Source organism: Gopherus flavomarginatus, chromosome 17, assembly GCF_025201925.1.
Source record: "Gopherus flavomarginatus isolate rGopFla2 chromosome 17, rGopFla2.mat.asm, whole genome shotgun sequence".
In the NCBI taxonomy this organism is placed as follows: Eukaryota; Metazoa; Chordata; order Testudines; family Testudinidae; genus Gopherus; species Gopherus flavomarginatus.
The window spans coordinates 4600958-4618783 of record NC_066633.1 but is presented as its reverse complement, the minus strand read 5'-3'; the positions used below and the strand labels follow the sequence as shown (position 1 = coordinate 4618783).

The 17826-nt window shown below is 49.9% G+C and overlaps 1 protein-coding gene across 9 annotated transcripts in view; it reads left to right on the top strand.

Moving 5' to 3' along the window:
* The window catches only part of DAB2IP (DAB2 interacting protein), a 314157-nt gene that overhangs the window by 278288 nt on the left and 18043 nt on the right, over nt 1–17826 (top strand). For 7 of the 9 annotated variants that reach the window (XR_007770036.1, XM_050926820.1, XM_050926819.1 and 4 more), the window contains 5 exons: nt 5213–5449; nt 9087–9288; nt 9985–10163; nt 12281–13154; nt 16273–16425. Coding sequence is in view for 8 of the 9 variants with exons in the window: in XM_050926820.1 (XP_050782777.1) it covers nt 5213–5449; nt 9087–9288; nt 9985–10163; nt 12281–13154; nt 16273–16425 (1645 nt within the window). In the remaining variant the exon portion in view is untranslated. The remainder of the gene's footprint in view (nt 1–5212; nt 5450–9086; nt 9289–9984; nt 10164–12280; nt 13155–16272; nt 16426–17826) is intronic. The other 2 variants (XM_050926821.1, XM_050926822.1) reach the window with 2 other exon arrangements.

Genomic DNA, 17826 nt, shown 5'->3' with positions numbered 1-17826 from the left:
TCACAGTGACAATCAGTTTGTGCCCAGCTCTGTGTGCCCATTGTCTGCAAGGGGTGAGACTCTGCCCTCCTCCACAGTGTTATCAGTGAGAGAACAAGGCAAGCGTGGTGTTAGCCACAGTGTGGCTTTGCTTTTACATTTCTTTTCAGTGGTATCACTTGACTCAGTGATTCTTCTTTAACATTCCTAGTGATGCCAAGGGTGGTGTGTGTATATACACACACACAAAACTGGGCAAGGGCAATGGAGCAAGAGACCAAGATACGCCTTCCCCAGCAAGACCTGAGATTAGCAGGTGGAACTCCACTGCTATTAATCAGACCTGGATTTGGCGCAGTATGTGCATTGATTCCCACTTGAACCCCATAAGAACCCATTCAGACAGGGATTGCAAGCTTTGCAGTGTGATAGACTTGAGCAAAGTGTAGAAATAGTGCCATGAGTGCCACAGGGAATCAGGTCAGACTCTGCACACTCCCCCAGACTCATGCACACTGTTCACTCATGCACACATTGAGGTGCGATTGAAGAGTCTTGGCCTTTTGGCTAAAACTAAGTGCAGCATCACGTTACTCTTTGCTATGTCCTCCCTTGGGCACTTTCCTGCTCTTGGAGATCTCCTCAGTCTTTTCCATCTCTGCCACCTCTGATCTTGCACTTCTCTAACGTCCGGTGAGGTTTAGAATTTCTGTGTAGCAGCTGGTGCCTACGTTTCTAACCACGCCTTTAAGGAAGCCACACTGAACGTGGAAGGCACTTGGGCTGCAGGAGTGTTGATTTCCCCTTTTTTTCTCTCTCTCTGTCAAGCACCCTTTGGCTCAGTGCCGCTCATGCCTGTGGAGGAGCCTGTCTCTCCACATCAGAAGCAGCCTGCATCAGCAGTAATGGGAAATTCCTCATTCACTTGCACAGGGCTCTCGCCTGGAATCACGGACCGCTCTTGGCAGCAGCTTCTCAGCTGTGAAGTGATGGAGGCTGGGGCTGTTGGAGGTCTAGCTGGAGCTGGCTTGGGTAGAGAAACGCTAATGGCATATGCTGATCACAGCGGGCTTAGCTCTTTGGGCATTCAGTTTTTGGTGGTGTTTATCTATACAGAGTGTTTTCTAGTATTCAGGGCAGCAGGAGCCACGACTCCTTGGGGCCCGTCCCTGATGCTCCCTTTAAAGATGCCCTGCAAAGGGAAAAAGTTGAGCTTGTGCCCTTTTAAGCTGCTTTGGTGGAGAAAGAGGGGCCTGAAAGAGTTTTCTCCTTCATTTTTTGTTGTTCTGCCATTTTTATTTTTTTTTTTTTTACATTAGAGATTTGGGTCCAGATGACATCACCAGACTCTGGCGAATGAAACCTGAGCAAATGGATGGGGTTTTTATCAGACTGATTAAGTCTCAGGCTTTAGTTTTTATTAATGCCAGTTTAACATTAATGTTTCTGATCATTTTGGAGAAAGGAAGTTTCCACTAAAGGTTTGTCCTCCAGCCCTTTCAGGACGGTGTGAAAACTCTCACTGGATAATCTCCCAAGACATCCAACAGGTCCTTTGGCAAATCTGGGAAGGAATAGAGTTGATATTTCTCAGGGAGAGAACAGGCAGCCAAATAAATCCTCACTTCAGACCTTCTGTATCCACCACAAAGAAGCAAAAAGGGCAGATTCTTCTCCGTACCATAGAACTTGCAATGGGCCAGTTAATAGCCCTCTTGGCCTCAGGAATTGCACTTCCCACAAGTGACACTTGATGTCTTCAGTCATTGGCAACTTACAGATGGAAGTAGACAGAGATGCAAATTATTGTTTGTTTGAATTAATTTCTGGCTAAAAATAAGTGAGGTGCCGTTAAAAGATCAAGGTAAAAATAAGCTAGAAAAGAGACCCAGGGGAAGTCAGAGATGCGGTGGGGAAATGTGTTCCTCCAGCCCTCCCTCCAGGAAAAGGCTGAAGCAGCCGGGATGCTGTTCTCAGGGCCTTGTTGTGCACTGATTCTTCAGGAATAATTGGGCTGATGAGTGTTTTGGATTGGCTGAGGTACCCTGACAGTTAAACATCTTGCTTTAAAAATAGAGTGGCAGAGTCTGCAGGCAGAGCTGCTGGAGAGAGGGAGGAGGTTCACAATAACTGAAAATTGTTACAATTATGGCATGATTTGGACATCTGGAAAGTTTCACTGTCAGCAGAATTTCAGCCTGCAGAAGCTTGTTACAGGACAGTTGGGTAATGAATTATGGACCCCTCCATCGCATAAAGGCCTGCTAACCGAATTCCATCCTTCATTATACAATTAAACATTTGTGGTCTCTCCGACTCCCATCCTGCATTAGCAAAGAGCACTTGGCGTTACTGCGTGTGCTGCTGTCACATACATTTTAAAGGGGTATTTTTCAGTAACTCTTCAACCTGTCCAGATTGTTCAACCCTTAAATTGCTTAAAGGATTCCAGTCTTACTGGGCACGTACCATGAAGTGAAGGGGTTTTGCCCGTTTATATGGATTAAGCCAGAGCCAGAGGAGGAGGATTTAGCCAGCGTGATTTGGAAGGCCTGGAGTAGAGAATTTGTAATGGCCCTGGGTTTTTATAGAGGGTGCCGGAAGCAGATCTCTACTGTATGCAGCTTTCTGCTAAGACTATTCATTTTTTTTAAATGTCCCCCCTCTGTCAAGTCCACATGGCTATAAATTAAATATTGTTCTTGTTCAGGGGACCTTTAGCATTTCAGAGCTGGAAGAACAGCAGCATTAAGGGGGAAAGAGAAATGAGCTGGGGGGAGAGAGATGGGCTGAGAAGGGGAGGGAAAAGATAGAGATGAAACAGACAGACTGAGGAGAGAGACACACCCAGTGACGTTTAAAGAGATCACCATTTGCCACCTGTTCCCACACAGGGAGTTACTGCTTCAGAGCTAAGTGTAGTGATGAGACTCTCCAGTGTCTCCATGGGTAACTGCTGGTCAGTGCTGAACTGTCAATGGAGACAGGTCTAGAAGGGGAGCGGGGGGTAGTACAGGTGATTTCAGTGGTGATTGAGGGGAATGTACCAGGTGAGGAGACAAACCCAGAGGAGGGACAGACATGACCCATTCATCCCCGGAGCACAGAGGAAAACGACACACCCGAAATGTGCTAATCAGGCAGGGTCCCCAGCCGTGTGGCCAGAGCACTCTGCCAGGATTGGAAGGGGAAGCCAAAGCTACCGTCCAATGGGAACTACCGACCGTGGCAGCATGTCAACTCGGAGCATCCCCCGGCCCAGAGGTTGGGCACTCAGGGAGTGCTGAGGAAGGACAGCGCTAGGGATTTCCAGGCACTAATGTATTGATGAGCAAGCGCTCTGTGTAGCAAAGCGATACTAAAAGCCAGGCCAGTTAGTGGTCACAGAAGGAACGAAGCCATAACAAGCCATTCAGCCGCAAGGTGTGTGGGGCGCACGGCACAGAGCACTGGCACCAGGAGGAATGCTCTTCCATTAGCATCCTGGAGATCTGCCGCGCTGGGCAGGCAGGAGCAGACCCAGCTCTGGCTGTGCTTCCACGTCAGCGCACCACTGCTGGTGGAGAACAGCCACCCAGGCTCCCTGTACCGGGCACAATGTGTCTGCACAGACCGTGCAAGTTTCCACCTTTACGCCTCAGGCAGCCCGGCCCAGCACAAGAGAGGGCTGGCAGGAGACAAGTCAGTGCAGATTGCCTCTCGTTGTCACGTAGCTCATCCCCTGTTCTTGGTAGAGGAGCTGGGATGCTCTCCATGGAGCTGGCTGCTCACTAACATGGACCGTGCTGTGATGAACCCCAGTCTGGCTGTGCTTTTTCCATCAGGGTCTCAAGATCTGTTTGCTTTTAGACAAAGAGCTTGCTCAACAGGCAGCACAGATTCCGGGGAGCGGCCCAGGCATTCTGTGCCATTGAGCTGCTGGCAACTGGCCACGGCTGCTCAGACCCATTGTTCAGCCTCCCTTCTGGGGCTGACTGTGTCCAGCTGAGTAAATAAAACATGCTGGGAACAGGATAAAGTGGGAGGCTGGGAATGGGGAGGGGAAAAGGAGAAACAGGCATGAGGCTCTCTGGTGATAAGCATCCGCAGGAGCCAGCATTCATGGGTGGGTTAAACCCAAGTGAATTTGCCTGGAATTCGGGATAAATAGGCTGGATTCTCACCTGAGTTACACTGGCGTAAACCAGGAATAACTTCAGTGGCTTCAAAGCAGTTAATCTGGATTTACACCAGTCTTTGACACACATGCCTGCACAGCATTAACTTCCTATTCCCCGCACCAGTATAAAAGACGGGCCCTGGATATAAGAGCTTTTTAACTTTGTGTGATCTCCTAGATAGGGTGTGTGCCCAAAAGCCCCAAGTTCTAATGATCGCCTCTTTACTGGCTCCCTGTGTCCCCTTGGTAAAGTCACATCACCTCTGTGTCTCAGTATCCCACCTGCAGAATAGGGTTGGTAACATTTCCCAGCCTCGCTGGGAAGGAGTGGGACTGACTCAGTTAATGTCTGGCCATGGCTTTGTTTTCACTCTCTGTACAATTTACTTTTCCCATCTCTCCCCTTTTGGGCAGCGACACTAGCCTGGCCGGTTACGTGCATGGTTCCGTTCCCGGGTCTCGGGCACTAGCACAAGGCTGTTGGTTGGGTTCAGGGCACAGCTGAGAATGTTTCAATCCCAGGACAAGCAGTTCTCTTTGCTGAAACTTAAAAAGCCAGACTGATATTTTTTTCCTATTAGGCTTTTGTAAATCCCATTTTAATGAACCCTGGATGGGGGCCTCAGTCCAGCTGACAGGAGCCTATTAGAAGCCAAACCTGAAGGCTGTTGTGAGCCTGCTTTTCTGCACATTCAGCTCCCAGCATCTACAGTGGAAATAGACAGTGGGGCTAACTCTGCCTGGTGGATTAAGTTGCTTCTCTTGCAAGTTTCAGAGGCAACCAGAATTCTTCCTTTGTAACCCACTGGTTCAGTGTGGCTTCCTAGCCCCTTCTAGTGGTAGGTCCACAAAAGAGGATAAGAGCCTATTACTGCTGCCGGTTAATGGAGTTACTCTTTCAGCTCAGGGGATGGAGGTCTCTGCTATTAGTGCTGGAGGAGTAGAGCTCACGCCCCACGGATGACTTATGGGGAAGGGGGTTGCTACGCTTGGTTGTCATATTTGCCAGCCAGAACGATGAAAAAGGCTCAAGTCCCTAGCCCTGACTTTACAAGCCCTGAATTCTTGTTGCAGCGTCTTCCCAAGGGAACTCAAAGAGGTCTTTGCTTCATGGAGACAAGAGTGCAGTAACCGTGGCCGGCCAGATATCAGCGAGCGGCTCATCAGTGCCTCCCTATTTCTCCGGTTCCTCTGTCCGGCCATCATGTCCCCCTCCCTCTTTAACCTGCTCCAGGAATACCCCGATGACCGCACTGCGCGCACGTTGACCCTCATTGCCAAGGTCACACAGAACCTCGCCAACTTTGCAAAGTAAGTTGGGGGGAAGGAGTTGGGTTTGTTCTCGACGAGCATGAAGGAAACGCAGTGTTGGTTAATTGTGTTCAGTGAATATTTAGTGCTAGCCTGACAGCCTGCAAGGCAGCCATCCTGCGTGGGACACAGCCCAGAACTGCAGGTGCCAAGGTGCCATGGAAGTCAATGGCAGTGACTTCGAGGGAAACAGGAGCAGGGTCTGGTGAGAACGCAGTCTTCGGCCTGTCTGCTGAAACTAGCTGCAAAGGGGGCCAGTTAGTGCCAGGTGTGATGTCAGGAGCCAGACTGAGATCCAGTTCTTTGCAGATTGGCCACTAAACAGCAGCAGATAGGAAACCATTGCTCAGAGAGATTTGGTAGCCATTTTTATTCCCACTAAGGAAGTCAGTCAGTCAGCAAAGGCAATTATGTCCCTGCTGCTACCTTCGGCCACACTCTAGACCGACGAACTTACAGAAATGTCTGCTGGTTCCTCTGTTTTCCACATTCCCCCCACGGGAAACACCTTGCCTTTCCCATTCCCACTAGGTCAGTGCCTCCAGCCAGACCTCGACTGGGAGAGAGACCGTTTTATTCTGCAAACCAACATGCTGCTAGGCCTTTCCTGAGCAGAACAGCCCATTCTCAACACAGGGAAAGGCAGCTAGAGCAGAAGTTGAAACACCTAGTTTTGAAGTACACTAGGGTTGGTAAGAAAGGTGCCATCCACCATTCTGTCCCACAGTTACTTAGCTGGATGTGACTATGGTATCCATAGCTCTGGGGAAATCTGCTCCCTCAAACTCAGCTCAGGGATCACCCCAGTTATTAAAATGAACTTCTCCGAACTTGGAGGATGGGGGAAGAAATTGGGGAAGCTGTCCATCTCTAAGCCCAGAGGGCTGGTGGAAACAAAGGAAGAGATTTCTGAAAATCTTTCCACTAGCTGCAGTGGAAGCTCTGAGCTACTTATCCTGAGCTCTGATAACAGAACCGTGAGCTCTTGGAAATGTGAATGGACAACCTCAGTCTAAAGCTTCTTAGAACTGCAAACTAATTCAATTCACATACACACAGCCAGACACAGACATAAGATGTACAAGTGTGTTACTCTAGGTGACAGAAAGTCTCCATCTTTCTGAGCAGTTCTTAACTAAAAGGTTTTCCAAGTTTCTGTACCTTGCAAGAAGGGCTCTTTCACTAAGTTGACATTATTCGAGCCTGAGCAATCGAGCTGAGCTTGCCTGCAGCCAACGTCACCACCGACCCCTCCCCAGCAAGTTTCCTCGTATCGGCCGGTAGAAGGGGTTCTGTCCAGCTTTAAATAAGACATTTTACTTAGAACGGAGACTGGATGACATGGGGTGGAGGGGGCGGCATAGCGAGTCCAATGAAAATAAACGGGCTCCAAAGAGTATTGGGCAAATGTCAGACAGAAGCTCCAAAGTCCCCGATGATCTGGTGTTCCAAGGCCACAAATGCCATTCAGAGGGTGAATTTAACTTAGTGCTTAGGAACATGAGGGGCAGCTAGTGGCATCGGCAGCGAGGTCTACTGTAGATGGCCCTTTGCCAGTCTCCTCATATATAAGCTGCAGCCTCCTCAGTTATCCTGCTAGTGTTTTCTCGCACGTGCATCCAGTTTGTGTCACCCCACAGTCCCCACTCCGCGTTCCCCTGGCTACACCTGCCCTGTCTGTACGTTTCTAGTTAAAGCCACTAATTGTGCCAAATTGTTATGTGACTTTGAACTTGGGACCTGGCTAAGATCATTGGATTTATTCCATTTGTGACCTCTGTTTAAGCCACTTGATGTAAAAGATGTGTGAATTTAAGCCAGATCAGGCCCTAATTCCCTTGTGGAACAGTTCGAAGACGCTTTGCCCTGCTCTTAATGTGACGAGCACACTGACAAAGTGCCTCTCAGCCAAAGAACCCAAAGCACTTGCACCTTTCAGACCAACCAGAGAGGTCAGTTTCCATCGCTGAAATGCAGCCACCTCTGAGTGGGCAGGGCAGAGTAGCACCAGTCAGTGGTTCGAGACAAGTTAAAAACTTCCTTGTCTGAAATTGCCAGATTTCACGGAGGTGTCATGGGATTTAGCCGAGACAGAGGGGATTAATGGAACATGCTCTTACAAAGAGCACCCGCCGGGGGATTTAAATGAGCAAAGCAATAGGCTGCCAGATGAGGTCTCATTCCAAACCTTGTACCTCCAATGGTACAATACCCGCTACCAGCTCACTGGGACATTGATTCAGAGGGAAGAATCCCACCTACACCACTGCCTGCAGTACCCAGGCTTTGCCTTTCAAGGTCTCGCAGCGTACAAGATCCAAGCATAAGGGGATATGGCTGAAGATTTCTACTGCCTCTCTGAAAAGTAAGCTGCACTTAGCAGCTCTGTAGAGGGGTGCGCTGCTGCCTTCTCCCTGTTGCATACAGTGCTGGGCAATAACAGCCCCACGCCGGGGATGATTTTTCTTAGGCTCCACCATCCCAAATGAGGCAAGCAGACAGCACAGAGGAGAGGGGCTGGTCCTGAGGCTGCTGCACCCCGATGCAAATACACATACACTGGCTCCAGTGAAGTCAGTGGGAGTTCTGTCCTGTCTCACCCTCATCTTGCAGTGAGCATATTTGGAGCTTGATGCCCAGCACATTCTCATGCCAGACACATCCTCGCCGGGCGAGCCTTCACACGTAGGAAGAACGGCTGTCTCTGACACAGACAGCAGAGACTCTGGCAGACGGGCTACTAGAAATGACATTATTAATGCACTGGGGTGGCAGCATACAGGAGCTCTGCCACGGGCTGTCACTCCGCACATCGCAGAGAAAGGCGCAGGGCAGGAGCAGGGATTCAGGTGCTTGGCATTGATCATTGGGAGGAAGAGAACTGCATGTTAGCAGTGACTTGGTGATGCATCCAGTGGCTGTATCAGGCCAGGTCACAGGCTAGCTGCTGGAGGGACAGGCCCTCCTGTGAACGTTGGGTCCTGGGTATTTGCTAGACATAGGCAGAGCCAAGGAAGGCTTTTGTTTAGCAGAACCTCATCAGTCAGGATTTGGATTTGCACAGAGATGGCTCAAAGCAGCAAGATCAGTGCCAGCCTGTAGATTGCAAATGGCGGGTTGGGTCCAAGACACCACTATGGGTGAGTCCAGTGTGGGCCCCACTTCATCTCAGTCCCCAAAGCTGGAGGCAAAGGAGCTGGACAACTGGCTGTGGGTCCTGGCCCATCACTCTTTAGTGCCAGGGGAGCTTTGGCTAAAATCAAGTGTTAGAAGCCACTGAATATCAGAGGCATGTCCTTTGTCTGGGAGCTGTACCCTGCCCCTACAGTGAGCTGGGCTCCATTAACACAGTGGGCTTTTCCGTCTCCTCCTCTTGCCTTTATCTCATCCTGCAGTGATGAACACCTTGGTTAGACACGACTTAAACATTTCTGCGTTCTAAGAGGTGTCGGGTTAAGCTGTGGGTTTGCTCACTAGAAATCGGGAGCTCCAGAGGCTTTGAAAGGGTACAGAGGGCTGGAAGAAAGACTCAGCATGTTGCTAATTAGCTCTGTTCCTCCTTGTGCTGTTTACAGCTGGTTAATTGTGCACCGTTACTCACAGGTGATAGCTGAGATTCATGTCCCTGTCTTGATAGGTTTGGCAGCAAAGAGGAGTATATGTCCTTTATGAATCAGTTTCTGGAACACGAATGGACTAACATGCAGCGATTTCTGTTGGAGATTTCCAATCCAGAAACCATCTCGAACACAGCTGGCTTTGAAGGCTACATTGACCTGGGCCGGGAATTGTCCACTTTGCACTCTCTACTATGGGAGGTCATTTCTCAGCTCGAGCAGGTACCCATGGGGAGCTGGAGGGGCAAGTTTTTGGGGGGTCGCACCTCAGTCAGACCCTTCCTGGGATTGCGGGGAGTGACTGAGAGTTTAGCGTGCACCACACTACACAGCGGTCCCTTGCAAATCATCCACAAGAAAAACGTCTGTTGGTTATCAGGAAGGGATGACTAAGTAGCAGGATCTCTGTAGTCTAGCAGTGTTAGCACTTCTGTAGCCATGCACACCCTGTCTGTCTAATCCTCACATGAGGCAGGTAAGTATAATTATCCCCTTATCCAGTGGGGAAACCGAGGCAGGGAGGGATCAGAACGTAGGTGCTGCTGGTTCCCAGTGCTGTGCTCAGAGCACTCTGTCTCAGCAAGTGTCGTGCAATGGAAAGGAACAGAACTTGCCTCCTGACTTCAGCTAGTTTCACTTTAAAAAAGAACCGTTTTTAGTTAATGGGTCTCCGTCAAGAGCGGTTGGACCAGACTTACACAAACCTGCTTTTTTCTGTGTACAGACTGTTGATCCACACACACGAGTGGAGGAGGGTACCCCTACTGCTACAAAGAAGTGTGGCTGAGCGACTGAGAAACTAATGTTGCTAAGGAAGAGTTCTGTGAGAGACTTTGCAGATCCTGGGACAGCTGGCCAGGGTTCTCCTTACATAGGAAGCAAGCAGCCTGTAACGTTTCTGTCCCCATTTCTCCCCAGGGCACTGTAACGAAACTTGGACCCCTGCCTCGGATTCTGAGGGATGTCAACACGGCGCTCAGTAACCCGGCGTGTGTGCAGGTCTCCGTCACAGCCGACCATGCTGCATCGACTCCAAATGCTGGCAACAGCATCTCTGCGGGGCTACAGAAAATGGTGATAGAGAATGACTTATCTGGGTAAGAGAGTGAGCATCACCTCAAAAGGAAATCCTCGCGGGCACTCCTGCTCATTGACCAGGGAAATAGCAAATACTCTCTGAGCATCAGCCTGTGGGTACCCGGCTGGTTGTATGCAGAGCCGGGCAAAGCTAGGGGTCGCTGGGAGTTTGCCAGACTTAATCTGGGGAATATAATGCTCTCCTCCTTCCCAGCTGTGAGTGTGAGGATGGGAGAAGGCCTGATCCTAAAACTGTGTGTGTGTGTGTGTGTGTGTGTGTGTGTGTGCGCGCGCGCCATATGCGCATATGCAAGTGCAGGGGGATGGAGGGGGTTAACAATCAATTCAGTGAGAATTCTGTGCATGGCAAATAGGCAGGATTGGACCCATCCTGCTTGTAAAGCTCTGGATCAGTGCTGAGTACAATTAGATCCAAATCACAGGTTGTTTCCCTGACAGTCACTCATCCTTTGAAAGTTTCCTTACTGGGGTTTTCAGCCTGCTCTGCCTGATTATTATTTTCTTTTATTATATCTGTGAAACCTCTGAGCAATAGCCCACAGGCCCTGTCCCTGAATACACACTTCTTGGCGTTCTGATTGCGGAATTTCGTTCCCGGTGGTCATATTGCAGAGCTATAATGCTGGTTTTGTTCCTGTTTGCTGAAGATGCAGGTGAACTCACACAAATGAAAAGCCTCCACTAGTAAAATAGGTTCTAAATGGGAGCTGGAAATTGCTGAACAATCTAATTAGGAGCGAGGGAGCCAGCAAGAGGAAGCCGGACTTGCTCTGTAATTAGAGCTTTCATCTCTAATGCTTCCCTGCATGGGGTAAAGCTCTTCACATTTTATGCCAAGGAGAATTTCTCAGAACAAAATACTCTGGCCCAAATACTTCCTATGTAAATGTAAATGCCGCATCTTTGATCTGACGCATTCACATGAAACTACTGCAAAACCCTTGCCTTATCCACCGGAATCAATAGTGCACAAATCTGGCAGTTTACCGTAGGAGGAATGGGTGACGAGGCCTCTGCCTTTGCTTGGAAAGCAGCAGGAAGCATCGTTGCTAGTTATTATCATTATTATTGCTGGGTTTTTATTTGTTATCTTAGTGCCTGGGAGCACTAGGCCAGGACCCCACTGTGCTAGGTGCGGTACAAACAGAACCAAAAGATAATCCTTGTGCAAAGAGTTTTATAATCTCCGGATAAGACAAGAGACCGGGGAGGACAAGGAAACAATGAGACAGCATGGTTGTAACTGGTGATAGAAAGCATCCAAGGATCAATGCCTCTCACTCACGAACTAGACCCATCTACCCAGACCTCTCAGACACTCCCAGATACAACCCCCCCCACTCACCCATGCAGACACACTTATTCACTCATACACATATAACACCTATCCATCCCCATCCTCACACCCGTCCTTCACTTACATGTGTGTCCGTGCATTCACACAGTGCACTGACACATTCAACTTCACTGCCTCTTCTTGACAGAGAGGATCTGATGAGAGCAGGCCAGGAATTTTTCAACTAAACATTCTTTCATCAGAAAATGCTGATTTGTTGAAACCAAACATCTTTGGCAGGAAAAGGTCAATGTCAACAGATTTCCTGGATAGAAATGTTTTCAGAAAAAACAAGTTTTGAAATTAGTAAAACATCCCGTTTTGACATTTTCAAAATGAAAAGTTCCTGTTTGTCTGTTCTTAACAACTTTTCACTCTGAAATGTAAATTAAATTATAGTTTAAAAAAAAGTCAAAATAAAAAAATTGAAAGGAAACATTGCACCAACTTTTTTCCATGAAATTTTTTGAAAGTTTGCCACTTGGCCATCAGTCTGGACTGGTTTTAATCTCTGAATGATTCACAGCACAGAATCTCTGTTTTCTGCCTAGCTCTCACCCTAACCCATTTTCCCAGGGAAGCAGTGCTGTGACCGAGTTTTGCACACACCGTCACATACATGGTGGGTTGGCTTGTTTGCATAGCTTTAGACCACCGGGCTATACTGATTTTCCTACTCGTTTCTTTTTGCTGATTACTTTTGCCTGCTGCAGTGTAGCATTCACAGCTCTTCTTTTTTCTTCTCCTCTCCCCTTCCTTTATGCGTTTATTTCCCCGCAGTCTGATAGATTTCACACGGTTACCGTCTCCAACCCCTGAAAACAAGGACTTGTTTTTTGTCACAAGGTCTGCTGGGGCTCAGCCCTCGCCCGCCCGAAGCTCCAGCTATTCGGAGGCCAATGAGCCCGATGTGCAGATGTCCAATGGCAGCAAGAGTATGTCTATGGTGGACTTGCAGGACAATCGGATTTTGGACAGTGGGGCAAATGCACCCGGGGCCGCTGACTCCCTCAATGACAGTCAGTCATCTGTCGGACCGTTACAGGGCATATGGACCACACGAACTCAGCAGAACAATGTGACTGGCATGGCCACGGTGCGCAGGGTAGGCCAGATCCCCACCACACCCAACGCCGAGAGCGCGCCCGGCAGGCCCCAGCTTTTAGCACCTTTATCGTTCCAGAACCCGGTGTACCAGATGGCGGCCGGGCTTCCGCTGTCCCCCCGGGGCTTGGGGGACTCTGGCTCTGAGTGCCACAGCTCCCTGAGCTCCCACAGCAACAGTGAGGAGCTGACGGCCAACAAGCACGGCTTTGTCAACCCTGCTGGGAGTGAGGACTTCACCCGGCGGACGGGGGAGCTGGCCCGCCGGCAGCTCTCTCTGACAGAGAAAGGTGGCCAGCCCACCATGCCCCGGCAGAACAGCGCCGGCCCCCAGAGGCGAATAGACCAACCGCCCCCTCCCCCGCCACCAGTCACCAGGGGCAGGACGCCGCCCTCGCTGCTGAACACAGTTCAGTACCAGAGACCATCCAGCGGGAGCATGATGTCCTCCTCGCCCGACTGGCCAGGCAGCGGGGCTCGCCTCCGCCAACAGTCCTCCTCCTCCAAGGGCGACAGTCCCGAGATGAAGCAGCGCACCATGCACAAACAGGTTAGTGCCAAGAGGCCAGGTCGAGCAAAGCCAGCCTTGTGGGTGGAAGGGATGTGGGTGGGGATCAGGCCCCAAACTCATGGAGGGAATTGCGAGCTTAGGCCATGACTTTCCTCCCCTTCCAGTCTGGCAGCAGGATGGGGAGGTGGGGCTGGCTCTGAGCCGCTGAGTCAGTGGGGGGCCACGCGTTCGCTCCAGCCCGAAGCCTGGCCCTGAGACAGCCCATCCAGAAAAGGTGATGTTTACATTTTCGCTTTTGGAGTTTGCTGCGTCCATTTCCTCTGCTAAGTGCGACTGCCTCGGGGCTGCAGGTAGTGACAAGGTTCGAGCCTCTCCTCCATTCCGCTCCACCATCCTGTCACTGCTTTGCCTCCACATGCAAACTGCTCATCCCATGCCAGAGTCAGTCAAATTCCATCTCACGGACTTGGATCAAGACCTGATCTCCGCTAAATAAGAGGCTCCGTCCTGCTGCTGCTGTTTCTCTGGGGACATGGTGCGACTGGACACTCCCAATCCTGTTAGTTTTGTCTTTTAGAATCTCCCATGGATGCATTTTTTGGGGAGGGAAGGAGAGGGGTGTGAAAAAAGGGAAAGATCGGTCATTCCAGCAAAATCAGCAATGCTGAAATTCCCTCCTGCGCACACTGTGCGCCAGTTGAAGCCCACCTTTGCCTGGGAGTGAATTTCACTGCATGTAGCCCTGATAATAAAAGTAGCAGGTCACCCTGCTTTGTTCCTGATGCCGTGGACACAGCCTGTTTGGCTGGCATGTGGAAATAGTTTTCCTAGTGCTGATTTTTTTCCGAAGAACTAATCCCATAGGAAAAGAAACACACTGAGGATTTCTGATACTTCAGATGAAGATTTATTTTTAAAAAATACCTCCCCGGAAAAAAATGTGCCTACCTAATGACTGTCCACTACATCTCAATCCAGACACAGTGTCACGGCTCCCATAAGTCAGCACACTCGAACGCAAGAGACGGACAGGTGTGCATAATTGCTCTTCTTTTTCAAGGACTCTACAGAGCCCTTTACCAGCGCTGGCCATTAAAAGCCATTTTGTCAATCAGATGCGGGGCTGTTCTGTGGACAGCAGAGCTGTCTGTGGGTGTAGGCATTAGCAAGCTGGCTGTGTAGCAGCATTTATATAATAAGGATCAATACTCATTACGTGGGGAAAGCAGAGAGGTCGGCAAAGCTCTTAGGGGCCTGGTCAGGAATGGGGGCTGCTCCAGAGTACTTCTGCTGAGTGGAATGGATGCCTGATGACCCTTCACAAAGCTCTGGCCAATTTGAGTTCACACACCCTGTTCCCTCAAAGGTTTTCCTCAAGGGGGCAGGAATCCCTGCAGTGCCGCTCCTGCCTTTTTATCTGTGTAGTCCAGTGGTGTAGTAACAGTCCATGCCAATCATAATGAAACTGGTTGGTCCCACTCACCGGGGCTTAGTGTAGTTTGAGAGGAAATACATTCCATTCAGTGGCCGTTTCATTTGGATTCCTGAGTTCCTCGCTGCTGCTGATTGGAAGAGCTTTCAACCGCCTCTTTCCTCATTTTATTGCACGTGTTGGATCCAGTTTTGAATACACTTAGCTCAGGGTTTTCTGTCAGGTTCGGAGGAAGATGCCCAGCGAGGGAGGAGGCATCATTCATGCGGGGCTGACCCACATTTTGTCAGCACTCACCGGGCTAGAAAACCCCAAACATCTCCTATGGGGCTGAAAGGAAAAATAGGGACAATTTCCTCCACCCCTCATGGCCACACGCTTTTGAGAGACCTGCATCCTTTGCTCCTGCCAGGGTCACAATTCCCAGTCCAGAGGTGCAGGAAGCCAGAAGCTAAGGGCCCATTTATGGTAGGGGAATAATCTAAGGGCTGAGTCTGAAAGTTCAGGTTCAAAGTCCTGGATCCAGGAGGCAAGATTTACTTGGAGGGGCAGGAGGGGGAGAGGGGTAGTAACATCAGTGTAACTGTTTCCATCCCCACTGAGCCTTCATGGAATCATCTGACTCGAACTGGGAGGACTTTTCCCAAATGCTCCTATGAAGAATTCTTCTCCATCCAGGGCTTTCCAGCTCAGAGCGAGGGATCTGCTCTCATGCTGCCACTGCCAGTGACTGACCGAAAGGACTGGGGGGCTGGAGGTGTGAACAAGTCCCTGATATGTCTTGGTTTTCAGCTTGGATCCTCTTGTCCCGTTCACTCTAACCCACAGTGTTCAGCCTGAGAAAGCATTGACTACAGTTTGTAGTCAGCTGTGATAGAGGAAAAATAGCTGGAGATCCACTTCCTGGAGTTTATAATGCGGTTGGAAAATCTCTAGGCAATTTTGTTTGCCTTTGGGTTTACAGAGACTCTGCCCAGGCTAATCAGTGAACAGGTGTCCTTAGCTCGCTGGTGGGAGACCACTACTTGCATTAGCACTTGTGTAGTGCAGATGGCTAGAAAGCAATCTCCTTGAAAGGAAACCCATTAATTGAAACTTACGAGAATCTCATTTTCTGAGCCATTGTAGCATTTAGAAAGGCAGAGCCCCCAGGTTTGTTGTTGTAGGGTCCCTTGTGTGACTATCTGCCTTGGAAGAACTGTAGATTTTTCAGGAGGGCCCAAGTGTGATCAGAAGTCGCATTTCACTTTGTAAATCTGTTTGTGGCTGTAGTGAAATCACTCTGCAGCAGGCGAAGAGGCATCTTGATGGAGGAGGAGCTCAAGAGTTAAGCAACAGCTCTGCCTGGAGGCTGAGCAGACACAACCTGTCTGCCTGCAGCATGAACCCTGGTAGGCCACATGGCATGAGACAATAGCAAGAGCTGCCCAGGGACTAGGGCCTGTTGATCTTGAGCGGATCCCCTTGAAGCCCAGCAAATGGCAGTGGATTTATAGGGTGGCAGAACTGGGCCTATAAAGGCAAGCTGACATTAATAACCAAGGTGCATTAACAGGCGGTGTCCTTGCTCTCTCCCAGACTCCTTCGGGGGCTCTGACCCATTCCTTCCATCGGAGCAGTACTGGGGCCTCGGGCTTAGCTGGAAGGAAACTCTCTCGCTCTCTAGCTTCACATCCATTTTTGTTACCGATTTTTCTTTTGTTATGGTTGTATGTTTCATTGTAGGCCCCTTCTCCTGTGAACCCCAATGCCCTGGACCGCACTGCTGCATGGCTTTTGAATATGAACATGCACTTTTTAGAAGATGAAAGCATTGACCCAGATTCCAAGCACAGGGATAAGCTCAGGAATAAGGACGAGCTCAGCCAAGCAGAAAAGGTAAAACCTGACTGGATTGAAACGAGTGTCTGACTAGAGAGAGTTTCCTTAAACATCATTTAATCGAGCTGCACGGGGTGACGCAGCAGCCCTGGGAGAAACCCCACTGTGTCCCTGCGCACGTTGGGAGCAGAATGCTGAGGACCCTGCTCAGGCTCCGCAACCTGGCTTGTCCCTCTTCTCAGGGCAAGAGAGGAACAGAGGGGACAGGAAGGACTATGAGAAGCTAGAGCACCAGGTCACCGCAGAGCCAGTTCAAGCAATGCATGTCAGTGCCCTAGCCCTGTGTACCCTCACTGCAGAGAACAGGGCTTACAAAGTGAACTAAAGAACGGACCGAAACGAGCAAGGCAGGAAGTAGCGGGCAGCCCTCCTGGCTTGCTCAGGGGAGGTGGGGCAAGATGAGCTCCAGCATTCAGGCTTACAAAAGCCAGAAGCGCATTCCAAGGGTAGGGGCCAGGTTCTGATCCCTGTTACATGAGCGTAAGGCTGGCATGACTCCATTGACTGGAATGAGGTTGCTGCAGATTGATGCCATGTAACCAAGACCATAGACCAGTCACTCTGGGGAGAGTGACTCAAAGGCTAGGTCTTGTGCTCGGAGCAGGGATGTGATTCCCAGCTTGAGCGGATGTACGTGCTAGTGCTCATCGTGCTAGCCCACTAAAAATAGTAGTGTAGCCACAGGAGCCCAGGTGGCAGTGAGCGGCAGCACAGGCTGGCTGCCCTGAGTACAGACCTGCCCGGTACCCATGGACATGTACTCAGAGCAACGAGCCCGTGCCACCACTCTCTGCTACCACAGCTACACTCCCATCAGTGGTGCATGGCTCGGTGAGACCACGCCCGACAATGTCCACGCAAGTTGGGACTCGCACCTCCGGCTCCCAGGGCAGATGTGGTCTCTAGCTGCTGTGTTAAATCTGAGCTTCCCATGCCAGGGAGTAGCTCCGCATTCGAGTTGCACAAAATACGTTCAGCAAATAGTAAATTCACCACAAAACGCATTTTTTCCAGGCACTAAAGCTATTGGTGAATTTCAAGTGAGATGTCAGAAATATCCCCCCCCAAAAATCAAGTGTCAAGATCTTCTGCCTTGACGTTTTCTAAACAAACTCTATTGAGGTTTTATTTCAAAACTGTCGTTAAGCAGTTGGTGGAGGCATGTTGGTCCTGGGATGTGAGAGAGACAAAGTGGGGGAGGGAATCTCTCTTTTATCAGACCCATGTCCGTGGGTGAGAGAGACACTTTGGAGCTACACAGAGCCCTGCTTCAGATCAGGAAGAAGAAGAGGAAAGCTCTTTGTGAGCTTGAAAGTTTCTTCCCCCTTGCCCCAAAGTTGGTCGAATAAAAGAGATTCCCTCCCCCACCTTGTGTCTCTCGTATTTCACAACAATCTA